Raw genomic sequence first — 12,524 nt, 5'->3', positions numbered from 1 at the left:
CACTCGTTTGATTTTGGTGTTTTATATTGTGTTTTTTGCTTTTTTTTTGTGCATTGCATGTAGGGGGGGATTGGATGATTCTCTTTGAACAGGTTCCATTTCTTTGTTTAGTGGCTGTCTGTGGGAAAACAAATCTCAGGGTTTTATACTGCATACATACTTAGATAATAAGTGTACTTTGAAACTTCGAACTTTATAATTCATTTTATTATGACAAATTAGATACTTTCCCTCAAAAGAATAAAATTGAAAATTTTGTTCACAATCAATTGACAACACAATTTGTCATTCAGTGCAGAGGACACTGCTTTAAGATGTATGTCCATCTTCCTTTTTTCACTTGGCTTCCCCTCAGAACACTGAATAAAGGACATTGCCTCTGAGCAGAGCAGTGCATTGAGAGTTAATACAGAATAAACAGCGGCACTTTGTGATGCTGAATGAAAAGAGGAAAGCAGCAGCCTCAGAAGTTTGTGGATCCTCTTGGAGGCAGCTATCAGATTAATTAGAAAATACAAAAATACATAATAGGAATATTAACCAATATTTACATAATATCCCCACAAAAGTTTAATTAAAAAATGTTGATCCTATGACACAAACTCCAAAGTCATCCAGGAGATAGGAATGGTGGATAAACGAAATGAATGCTGTATCATTTCAGTTACATCACGTGTAGATCCTGGACGAAATAAAGAAACTATAATTCACTGAGTTTTCAAAGCACTACTAATATCAAAGTGAATCTAGTTGCAGACACCAAATAACAATTTCTTCTAGCCTGATATTAATATGCACAATCATTCTGTTTAGATTTTTTTTTAATTGCTATGAATTGTGCTTGGTAGCATTCTCAAGGCACACAATAAACAACATATTTCATTTAACTCTGTCCTTCTACTGTTGGAATCTAATCAGCTAGATCAAGCTGATTCCAACCCATGCGTTGCAGTTGCCACTTTGCTGTTTTGGCAGCCATGCTAAATCAGAATTTTTTAAAAATTTCTTCTCTTAGCACTTAAACGTGTACAAAAACGTTGTGATTAAAAATGATACATTAAAATAAATAGAGAGATCTTACCTGTATTTCTGGTAAATTAAGATTTCTGACCAAATTCAAATGAGAAAAATATAGTTTTTCCAGAATGTAATCCATGTGCACAAAAATTGTACTGAATTTTAAAAACATTTCAAATTATTTAACTACATAAAGTTTCTAATTGCAATCATCTGATCATGAACAGCAGTAGGAAATCTGCCAATCATAAATCACATACCACCAATGATATTCACTTTACTGAGAAGAAATAAACTTGTCTGAATGGTTCGGGTATTCCTAAATTAGACAATAGTTAAGAGGTTTCAACAGGTTTTTAAAACTTCCAAATATGGTATCTATGGAACAAAGAGGAAACAAGTAATAGTTATCATTTGTATGCACTTAGATACAAGGCAAATCAATCAAATTACCTTACAAAAGCTGAAATAGCAATTATGTCCAGTACTTCCTCCAATCCATAAATTACCAGCAGGATTGCATTGATTATTACATCCGCTCTCAGCACATAGGTCTGCCACAACAAGTAGTACAAGGAAAACAACATACTTCCAATTGTCAGAACCATGTTAATAACTATTGGAATTGCTTCTTCAGTCAGATTCCCTTTGAAACCTGGAAAATGATGGGAAATCAATCCAGCTTTTATGATGTTACAGAATTTTTCTTGTTATACACAGAAAAAACAATGATGTGCAAAAACTGAAGCAGCTCTAAAATTTACTGTAACACTAATCAGCTAGATTTTTTTCAGATTCAAGCTATGTCATAGTTACAGCTGAGTTTTGTTCAGCTGAGAAAAGGAAAAATTCCTACTCTCAGTCACTGTCTAATAACTTATTTTGGAAAGGATAACTTTGCAAGTATTGGCTTCACAGATAGTCAACATCTTCTCATAAACTTGAGAAATATTAAGAGAAGTAGGTATTTGGCCCTGCATGCCTGCTTTGCCAATAATCAAGAGCTCCTTGCCTGTTCTCCATCTTCCGCTGGTGCTCCCCTCCCCCTTTCTTTCTTCCAAGGCCTTCCACCCTATGATACTCCCCCTTCTCTAGCCTTGTATCCCTTTTGCCAATCAACTTCCCACCTCTTTGCTTCATCCCTCCCCCTCCTGTCTTCTCCTATCATTTCAGGTCTCTCCCTTCCCCGTCAAATCTTTTTTCCGTTAGTCCTGATGAAGGGTCTCGACCCGAAACATTGACTGTACTTCTTCCTATAGATGCTGCCTGGCCTGCTGCGTTCCACCAGCATTTTGTGTGTGTTAATCAAGAGCATTGCTCACTTTTATTTCAATGTCACTTCCCTGCACTGTCATGATATTCCTTGATATTCAAAAGTCTACAGGTGAACTCAAATTACTCAGCCTTCCCTGCTTCTGGGCCAGAGAATTCCAAAGTTGTATCTTTTGCAGATTTAAAAAAAATTGAGAGATGCAAAATATTTTGTCTGGTATTGAGACTCTGGGTTTTAGCCTCCTTTTCCAGGGGAAACATTCTCTCAATAAAGGCTTGAATACCATTTGCTTTCCCTAACTGCTTGCTACCTCTGCCTGTTGACTTTCAGCAACATCTAGATCCCAATAAATGTTGGCATCACCAATTTCTTACCACCTGAAATACATTCCTCTGTTTTATGCAACCAAAAAAATTTTTTTTTCACATTTCATCTTCCATGTACTTACTTACTCATTCAGCTCATCAACTTTCTCATGAGCCTCCTTACATCTTCTTTCCTATTCATAATCCCACCTAATTTTTTTTATATATTAGCAAACTTATAAATATGACATATGGTCCAGTCAGCCAAATTGTTGATGTACAGTCGACCATGACTGGCTGAGGCTAAGGACCAATCCCTTTGATAATCTGAGGAATCAGAGAAAGACCCGTTTATTCCAACTCTCATTTTTCATGTCTTTGTAACTGAATCAAAGCAAAAAATACAGCCAAGTTTTCTTTAAACAGATTTTCTAAAGTTGAATTCTCAGACTGCTCAACTGATGTAAAAATCCTGTTAGACATCTTTAATTGTCAGGTGTACTCAAGAAGCAAATCCAGGTTGTTACCCTTTATAATTCCAGAATACAAGTGAAGATTTTCAGTATCTATTGATAACTTACGAGATCATTTCACTCTAAGCTTTATCAGAGCCATTTCAGTCTTTTTGATGCATTCTGTGAGATACTGTATGTTTGCTGCTCTTTCTGAATTTCTGAAACTTGGGAAAAATAAAGTAAGATATGATTCATCAGGACTGCTTTGACATGGTGACAGGAGTTGCTGGTGTCTGAAAAAGGCCTGTGTCAAAACAAAAGGTTTCCAAAAGGAATAATTTCCGGTGTACGGTATTTATCATACTGGCCTAAAAAATTCTTTGCTTGTACTGCAAGGGAGGCTTTACACTAGAGTTGCAGGGGTATGGGAACCAGAGTGCCAGAACAGAGAGTGGAGTGGTTGTGGAAATAGAAGTTGTTAAGAACTCAAAGTCAGGAATCAAAAAGTTAAGTAGGTCAAACTGATGTTCTGAGTTGTGTATATTTCAATGCAAGAAGTATTGTAGGAAAGGTGAATGAGCTCAGGCGTGGATCAACACATGGAATTATGATATTGTAACCATTAGTGAGACTTGTTTGCAGGAGGCACGGGATTGGCAGCTCAGAATTCTGGGGTTCTGTTGTTTTAGGTTTGACAGAGCGGGAGGGATTGAAGGGGAAAAGGTGGCATTACTAGTCAGGGACAATGTCACAGCAGTGCTCACTCAGGACAGACTGGAGAATTTGTTTAATGGGGCTTTATGGTTGGAACTGAGGTGTAAGAAAGGTATGACCACATTAATGAGGCTATATTATAGACCACCTAATAGTTCACAGGATTTAAGAGGAACAAATTTGTAGAGAGATTGCAGACTGTTACAAAAAAAACCATAAAGTTTTATAGTAGTTAATTTTAATTTTTCACATATGGGACTCCCATACTGTAAAAGGACTAGATGCGATAGAGTTTGTCAAATGTGTTCAGGAAAGTTTCTTTAATCAGTATGTAGAAGTCCCAATGAGACAGTGTGCCATACTTATTCAACAATTAGGGAATGAAACAGGGCAGGTGACAGGGGTTTGTGTAGGGGAACACTTTGCACCGAGTGATCATAATGCCATTAGTTTCAAGGTAATTATGGAAAAGGCTAGGTCTGGTCCTCAGTTGAAATTCTAAATTGGAGGATGGCAAATTTTGATAAAACAAAGCTTGTATGTGCCTGTCAGAATAAAGACAAGGATAACAGGTTTAGCAAACTGATTTTCAAGAGATTTTGAGGCCCCGATTAAGGAAAAAAAGAAGTGCATAGCAGATATAGGCGGGTAAGAATAAATGAGGCGAACACGAGGCACTTATGTATAAGAAATGCAAGAGAACACTTAAGAAATTAGGAGGGCTAAAAGAAGGAATGAGGTTACCCTAGTAGACAAGGTTAAAGAGAATCCTCATGGCTTCTACAGATGTGTTAAGAGCAAAACGATTGCAAGGGACAAAATTGTTCTCTGGAAGATCAGAAGGGCAATCTATCCTTGGAGCCAAAAGAGATGGCGGGGAGATCTTAAATGGTTTTTTTGAATCTGTATTTACTTGGGAGATGGACACAGAGTCTATAGCAGTGAGGCAAAGTAGCAGCGAGGTCACAGACCCCATACAGATTACAAAGGAGGAGGTGCTTGCTGTCCTGAGGCAAATTAGGGTAGATGAATCCCCAGGGCCTGAAAAGATGTTCCCTCAGACCCTATGGGAGGCAAGTGCAGAAATTGCAGGGGCCCAAGCAGAGATATTTAAATCATCCTCAGTGACAGGTGAGGTACCAGTGGATTGGAGGATAGCTAATGTCGTTGTGCTGTTTAAGAAAAGCTCTATGAATAAACCAGTATGTAGGCCAGTGAGCCTGACGTCAGTAGTGAGAAAATTAATGTTGGGTATTCTAAAGGACCAGATAGGTGAACATTTGGATAGGGAGGAACTGATTAGGGATAGTCAACATGGCTTTTTAATGGTAGGTCATGCCTAACCAATCTTTCGGTATTTTTCAAGGAAATTAGCAGGAAAGTTGATGAAGGCAAGGCAGTGGATGTTGTCTACATGAACTTCCGGAAGGCAGTTGACAAGGTCTTGCATGGGTGATCGGTCAAGAAGGTTCAATTGCTTGTCATTCAAGATAAGGTAGTAAATTGGATTAGGCATAGGCTTTGCGGGAGAAGCCAGCCAATGCTAGTTTTCATAACTGAAGGTCTGTGACTAGTAGAGTGCCTCAGAGATCGGTGCTGGGTTTGTTGTTGTTTATCATCTATATCAACGATCTGGATGATAATGTGGTTAACTGGATCAGCAAATTTTGCAGGTGACACCAAGATTGGGGCTGTAGTGGACAGTGAGGAAGACTATCAGAGCTTGTATCAGGATCTGGACCAGTTGGAAAAATGAGCTGAAAAATGGCAAATGGAATTATTGCAGATAAATGTGAGGTGTTGCACTTTAGGAGGACCAACCAGGGTAGGTCTTGCATAGTGAGCAATAGAACAAAGAGTGCAGTAAAACAAAGGGGTCTGGGAATACAGGTCCATAATTCATTGAAAGTGGTGTCACAGGTAGGTAGGGTCATAAAGAAAGCTTTTGTCACATTGGCTTTTATAGATCAAAGTACTGAGCACAGGAGATGGAATGTTATGTTGAAGTTGTATAAGATGTTGATGAGTCCTAATTTGGAGTACTGTGTGCAGTTTTGGTCACCTACTTACAGGAAAGATGTAAATAAGATTGAAAGACTACAGAGAAAATTTACAAGAATGTTGTCAGGACTGGAGGACTTTAGTTATAAGGAAAGATTCAATAGGCTAGAACTTTATTCCCTAGAATCCAGAAGATTGAGGGGAGATTTGATAGAATTATACAAAGGGTAAATGCAAGCAGGCTTTTTCCACTGAGGCTGGATAAAAATACAACTGGAGTTCATAGGTTGAAAGGTGAAATGTTTAACGGGAAACTTCGGAGAAACTTCTTCACTCAGAGGATGGTGAGACTGTGGAATGTGCTACCAGCACAAGTGGTGAATGTGATTTCAATTTCAAAGTTTAACAGAAGTTTGGATAAAATGGGAGTGGTATGGAGGGCTGGGTGCAGGTTGATGGGACTAGGTAGTTTAAATGGTTTGGCATGGAGTAGATGGGCTGAAAGGCCTGTTTCTCTACTGTAGTTTTCTATGACTATGATTCTAGCTAGTCAGCATACCAACTGCTGGCATGAGGTTAGCTTAGTTTTAATAATGTTTGCTCGTTGAACAAAACAAAATGCTTGCGGAAATCCAGTCCTGTAATCTGTTCATCAATCTAAATTTTGGTTTAAGATTTTCTAGTGTTTAAACAGAATGAATAGATATTCAGAGAAGACAGACTTTTGACAGTATACCTAGGAGAATTAGCGTCCTTCCATTTCTCAATTCTGGACCCAATAAAGACTAATAGAATAAACTGTCAGGTGCAAAGTTTTAAGTTGATACAAATTTTGAAGACAAAATTATTCACCAATTGCATTATTAAAATTTAAGATATATATGTAGTTAATTTAACAGCCTAATTTATGCAAAACCTTTTAACACTCCTAGGATGTTTCAACAGAATTCATGTCAATGAATGTGTCTTGAAATGTGTTCACTGACCATGCAAGTTTCTACTTACAAACAAAAATAGAGGGGCGCCTATTTAAAACAGAGATGCGGAGAAATTTCTTTAACCAGGGCTGGTGAATTTGCGGAATTTTTTACCGCAGGCAGCTGTGGAGGGCAGGTCGTTGAATGTATTTAAGGCAGAGCTTGATAGGTTCTTGATTGGACACAGCATCAAAGGTTATGGGGAGAAGGCCAGGGAGTGAGGCTGAGGAGGGTGGGAAAAGAAAGGATCAGCCATGATTAATTGGTGAAGCAGACTCGATGGGCCAAATGGCTTAATCCTACTACTGTGTCAATTACTGTTATATCTTGTTTGGATAATAACTCCAAATTACATAAGTATTTGTGTACCACAACTTGAATTTTTCTCTATAGAAACAGGGAAAGTTTCTGGAGCTGAAACAATTAGTCCCCAATAACATTAATTTGAATACATCTTCCTTACCTTCATACAGAAGCAGAGCACAGAATTTGAAAGATATCAGGTTAGCATAGCTCCAAACAAAATGCTCTGTCGGAACTCTAAAAATTTCACATCACTAACTGTATTGAGGATCAAATAGCACAGTACAATACCTACAATTTAATACAACATCTTACCATGGTATAGCCTTATCACTTCCAGAATTATCATAAGATTCAGAAGAATCAAATCAAGAGCCAGATTACCATCTGGGAAACTAAAAACCTGACCTGAAAAATAAAAAAATATAATTAATTCCCTGAACCCAAAGTTTAAAATGTGAAAGTTTTGAGAGTAATTATATGATGGAAGTGCATAACTTACTTTTGTAGATAACCATTAGCAAAGTGGTAAGAAAATAAAATATATAATAACATATATTTAAGTAGTAAACCATCTGTAGAGGGATGGAGGAAAGCTGTTGAATTTCTGGTTAAGGTATGTTACTGCAATGAAAACAACATTCTCAATGTCTTGAGTTCTATCTCAGCAGGTATCTTCAAATTAAGAATTAAGCTGCTTCCCAAAAAGATAATTACCAAAATTGATCACTTTCTTCAACAAGTTCTGTTTCCTTAAGCAAAAGAAAATATTTCTTCTGCATATATGTGCACTGAAAATGTAAATGTGAGAGTAGAAAATTAATCTTGCCTTGTGATTTCATATCTTTGCTAATGCAGAATTTCCATTAGCAAAGGTATAAAATCAAATGCATTCTGGGCTCTTCCCCACTATCTTACTTATATTCTGAACTTGCAGAGTTTTCAAAATTGTTGGGCCTATTTTGATAGCTTAGTGCATAAATCAACTTATAGTTTGAGTATCAAGATAGGTTTAGTTTTAATTTTTGATCTGTACAAAGTTAACTGGTCTTAACTTAGATAATGCCCCTTTTCTCATCCAGGGTGAAGAAAAACTGGATTATTTAATTCATATAGTTCAAAACTAAAATCGCTCACAAATATATTCCACAATGCTGTATGACTGCCATTACCCTTGGATCCACAAATCAGCAACAAGAAAGGTCAGACGTCTAAGAAAGCAAAAAACAATCAAGAATGTCTTGAATCAAGTACAAACTGCAATATTGAAATGCAGAATATTTGAATCCTCTTATGAGCGAATCCTCCTTCACAAGTAGATACAACAATCATATTGAATATCATTCTTGTTTACTTTCCACATATTAATTACTCTTTATGCTTTCTGGAATAAATGATGCATTTCATTTACAAGCTACAAGAACACAGAACTAGAAAGCACTAATACAGCTCCTGGATATGGCAACTTTTATTCCAAAGGATACAACAGAAGCATAATTCACTGTAAGTGAAAAGATAATTAAGTGTTAGTACAAAGGATTACAATATAGTACCAATTCACTAAAATAAATACACCCAGTTACAATGCTTGAGTAATGCTTTCAATTAACCACCTCAAATTATTCACTCCATTGGCAGTAGTTGCAGAATTTTAATCATTAGAATTCACCATCATTTTACTTTCTCCAGGAAGGGATTTTACCCATGAGAAGGTAGATATGGCTTCATTGATTTCATTGTGTTTTGTTTCCAAATGAAATCAATAATATAAATGTATGTTAAATTCTTTGTTATTTTATCTTGAGCTTTTTCACTTAGCTTCCTCAACAAAGTTGGTGCTGAAATAAATTCTTTTGATGCCCCTTTGTAAAGAACATGAGCAATTTACCTTATTGTATATTTTATCCCTGTCTAAAACTTCTTCCAATTGTAAAAAGATTAGGATTTATTTCGACTTTCAATTTCTTGCCTAATGAATGAGCACTTCAAAAGATAAGCAGGACGCAATCCATTCCATCTTTTTTATATAGAATCTGGACTTTCAGCCATACTTTTTTCTGTAGTTGCTGCCTGGCCTGCTGAGTTCCTCCAGCATTTTTGTGTGTGTTGCTCGGATTTCCAGCATCTGCAGATTTTCTCCTGTTTGTTTTTTCTTTGGTAATCTGGATCGTTATGTGTATGAAATCTCAAAATATTGACAATGATGTAAATCTGTAGAAAGATTATTCAGCTATTGGATCAGGGACTGGATAATACTGAGTCTGGTTTGCTGGAGGATTTGATACCCATCTGGACCAATTGTGCTGACCCACTGAACCCAGGCATGAAGATAAAACAGACCACAGAGTGTAACTCTCCACTCCCATAATAGCTTAACTGTTATTTGCTATGAAGAGGCCAAACACTAATTGAAAGAACACCACATTCAGTTCCAATGTGAACTCAAAACGTGCAGTGATGAAGAGAACTAGTGACAAATGCTCTTGCATTTATTTGACATTAGCAATCAAAAACTAATTTCTCTCCAACTTTCCAAAGCATCGTACGACTTGCATGGATAAAAGTCATTTTGGTAAGGAACAAGGTATAAAAAGGAACAAATTTCATATTTGATATTTTGGTTGGATCCCACACTTGGTTATATATTACAAATAAGGATACTACTAATTCAAATGTTGAAAATGCAAAGCCAGTTAAGGTAAACAATAATGCAGATTCATGTGTACAAACCTGCACCAGTTATAATTTAAATTTTAACATTCCAAAACAGAGTCCAGGTTTGGATGATCTTTCCTTTATTAAGTTTCCAAATCCACAGAATAAAACAAAAAAAAAATTAGAATGTCAGAAATTTTAGTTGAACAGAAAATCAAACAACTCTCTACTTTGCTCCAGAATCACCAAAACATTATCAATTATGCTGGGAAATTAAATTTTCTGGGAGACATTGCTCTGGGTTTTTTGTTCATTAATTAAAACTGACAGAATTCTATACCGTTCAGGTGAAAGGATTCCAAAGGACTTCATAATTTGAAACAGACTGTGTGCTACTTATACTGCTGATCTCTGAGAGCACCAACTAGACAAAGGAAGGCAAGACAGTACACAAGTCTCATAGGGTAGGACTCTTCCCCACTTTTCTAAATTCAGATGGGTAACACTGAAGACTCCACATTCCAAAATTAATCTCCTTTGTATCAGATTTTAGTTGATATAACACGACTGGAGTTCGTGACCTGAAGGGTTTTTGGCCACGTAAGTGTAAAAGTTCCCAACCGTTCTGATATTTACATAAACAAAACCAAGGTTTAATTAATGGCTTCAGAACAGGATTGGAAAGTGAAGAAGAGATGCACAATGTCTACTTTACAATAAGTCTCAAAAACAATTAAGGTTTCTCAGAAAAAAAACAAACCCTAAGTTTTTCACAGACTGAATTTCACAGTGATTGATATACACACGGTTCTATTCTCGCAAACACTCTGTCGCCGCGAATCACGTGAAGATCTCCTACAAAACCTTAATTTAAATTCAATCTCATTGAAAATTAATTTAGGGAGAGGAAAATCACGTTGGTTGCCACAGCAACAAGACTCCTACTACCTCACCTTTCATCAACACCATTTTCCCGAACAGACGATGGTCCTCCAGTATCCCATCAATCCCCGCACGGTACGTTCGTAGCGCTGAGCCCGTAGCGATGGGGAGGGATGAAATCTTTCATCCAGAAACAACAGGGAGAACGTTTCTTCCGAGAATTTATACAAGTAAATTCGTTAATTCCAATAACAGTTTATCTATTGTGATAAGTAAGATGAGTTTTTAAGTAAGTATAGAATATGATTGAGATTTAATCCTGGCTCTGTAATGTAACGTGGTGCATTCTCCATAGAATAACGGCAGACCTGAAGCTCATTTCAAAACGATCTATTTTATCAAAATAAATTTTATTTTAAATAATGGTACTGAGACAGTCCATTGTTACTCAAATTGGCTACCAATAGAAAATGTTTTGTTTCTTTTTCCATAGATCTGCTGAGTATTTTCATTTCAGATTTCTAGCATCTTGAGTTTTTGCGCTGTCAGAGGAAATTCTATCTTTGTTTTGGCAGGGAGGAAGGAGTAAGCACAAGAGAAGATACAGTTGAGAACTTTGTCAGTTGTGAAGAGGAATCTATGGTTAAGGAAAAATTACGGATGTTTTGTCATCAGAAACCTCAGAGGCTTGGGTGGTGAGAGGTTTGTCAAGATCGCTGTGGAAATCTGTAGTCTTATGACAGATATTGGTTGATAACCTATCCCTTGAGATGGACAGAGAGTTGCTAGGAAAGGCAAGAATCAGATCTGGAACACTTGAAAGTGAAAAAAAGGATGGAATCTGGCAGAAAAGGTAATGAAGTTTTCAAGATCAGTACAAGACTAATAAGGGCATCAAATTAATGGAAAGGGTAGTGGGAATGTGCCTGGAAAGAATTAAAAACTCTTCTAATGTAGTCCACAAAGGGACGGTCGTAGCTCGTGCCTGTACAAATTTTGTGGTGACATCTTTTACTTGTTGAAGAAAATATTGTCTCATTTGACAACGAATTCAGCCAGGTGAATAAGTGCCGAACCAGAGATGTTGTTTGAGACCAGGAAACGGCAAATTTTCAAAGCAGTGGAGAGGTGTCATGGATGCAAGCTGTTGGTCCTTTCCGCGCCTTGTGGCGCATCGGGCGGCAACCTTGCCGCTTATTTAGCATTTGTCTGTTTTTACGAAGCCAAGTTACTAGCTCGACGCTCAGCCCAGCGCGCATGGAAAGCGTGCATGGAGCCGGCGAGATGCGAACCCCGGACCACGAAGTCCGGTGCGGATACCACTACACCACCAGCTGGCAAAGGACATAAGTAACTGAATAAGGGGGAGAGAATGGTCAAGGTCAGAAGAAACCAGCTCCATAAGGCAAGAGCAGGCTGAAACAATGGGTCACCCAGAACAGTCCTGTTTGTGGATCTTGGGGAGGAGTTGGCTGTGCAGATTTGGTAAGGGCTACTCATTCACCCAGAACAGTCCTGTTTGTGGATCTTGGGGAGGAGTTGGCTGTGCAGATTTGGTAAGGGCTGAGAGAAATCATGAGAATGGTACCAATGAAGGAAAGAGGAAACAAGGTCAGTGACTGTCCGGGATGATGTACAGCGGTGGGGTCCTAGTCACGAGGAAGGTGTAAAGAGCTATCAGGAAATGTTCAATAAAGTGGAAGTAATGGAGGAGAAGGAATATTGCAGTGCTGGAGACAGAAATGATATCCTGGACTGATTATGGATAAAATCTGTTCAGAATTAGGATGTAATAGAGGTTTATCTATATAACTGAGACTGTTTTATAGAGCAGCAATTAGTAGGAAGTCTTTCAAAGAACACATTTGCATGAACATTGCAGAAATATGCAAAATTCATCATGGTAATAGGAGCTGTGACAAAGCAAATATCAAGAGGGATG

The 12,524-nt window shown here is 37.5% G+C and overlaps 1 protein-coding gene across 2 annotated transcripts; it reads right to left on the bottom strand.

Moving 5' to 3' along the window:
* Window positions 1-232: 232 nt before the first annotated feature.
* On the bottom strand, window positions 233-10,700 carry LOC140205130 (transmembrane protein 80-like). 2 transcript variants are annotated; one of them, XM_072272355.1, is made up of 6 exons: window positions 10,654-10,700; window positions 8,530-8,546; window positions 7,548-7,641; window positions 7,361-7,453; window positions 1,471-1,672; window positions 233-682 (listed from the first exon to the last, which is right to left on the bottom strand). In XM_072272355.1, the coding sequence occupies exons 1-6, from the start codon at window positions 10,667-10,669 to the stop codon at window positions 670-672; spliced, it is 435 nt and encodes a 144-aa protein (XP_072128456.1). In that variant the 5' UTR covers window positions 10,670-10,700; the 3' UTR covers window positions 233-669. The 2 variants fall into 2 exon arrangements, with proteins under 2 accessions (XP_072128456.1, XP_072128457.1); XM_072272356.1 differs by lacking the exon at window positions 233-682 and having other exon boundaries at window positions 705-1,672.
* Window positions 10,701-12,524: the final 1,824 nt, after the last annotated feature.

The sequence above is a fragment of the Mobula birostris genome, chromosome 11 (assembly GCF_030028105.1).
Source record: "Mobula birostris isolate sMobBir1 chromosome 11, sMobBir1.hap1, whole genome shotgun sequence".
Lineage (NCBI taxonomy): Eukaryota > Metazoa > Chordata > Chondrichthyes > Myliobatiformes > Myliobatidae > Mobula > Mobula birostris.
Note: the sequence above shows the minus strand (reverse complement) of the source record. Positions and strands in the feature narration are given on the sequence as shown.

Excerpts from the sequence above, each read along its gene's own strand:
- LOC140205130 (XM_072272355.1), bottom strand. Across the intron at positions 7,454-7,547 it reads GCTAATGGTTATCTACAAAA|GTCAGGTTTTTAGTTTCCCA; the intron begins GTAAGTTATGCA and ends TTTATTTTTCAG. Across the intron at positions 1,673-7,360 it reads AGTGATAAGGCTATACCATG|GTTTCAAAGGGAATCTGACT; the intron begins GTAAGATGTTGT and ends ATCATTTTCCAG.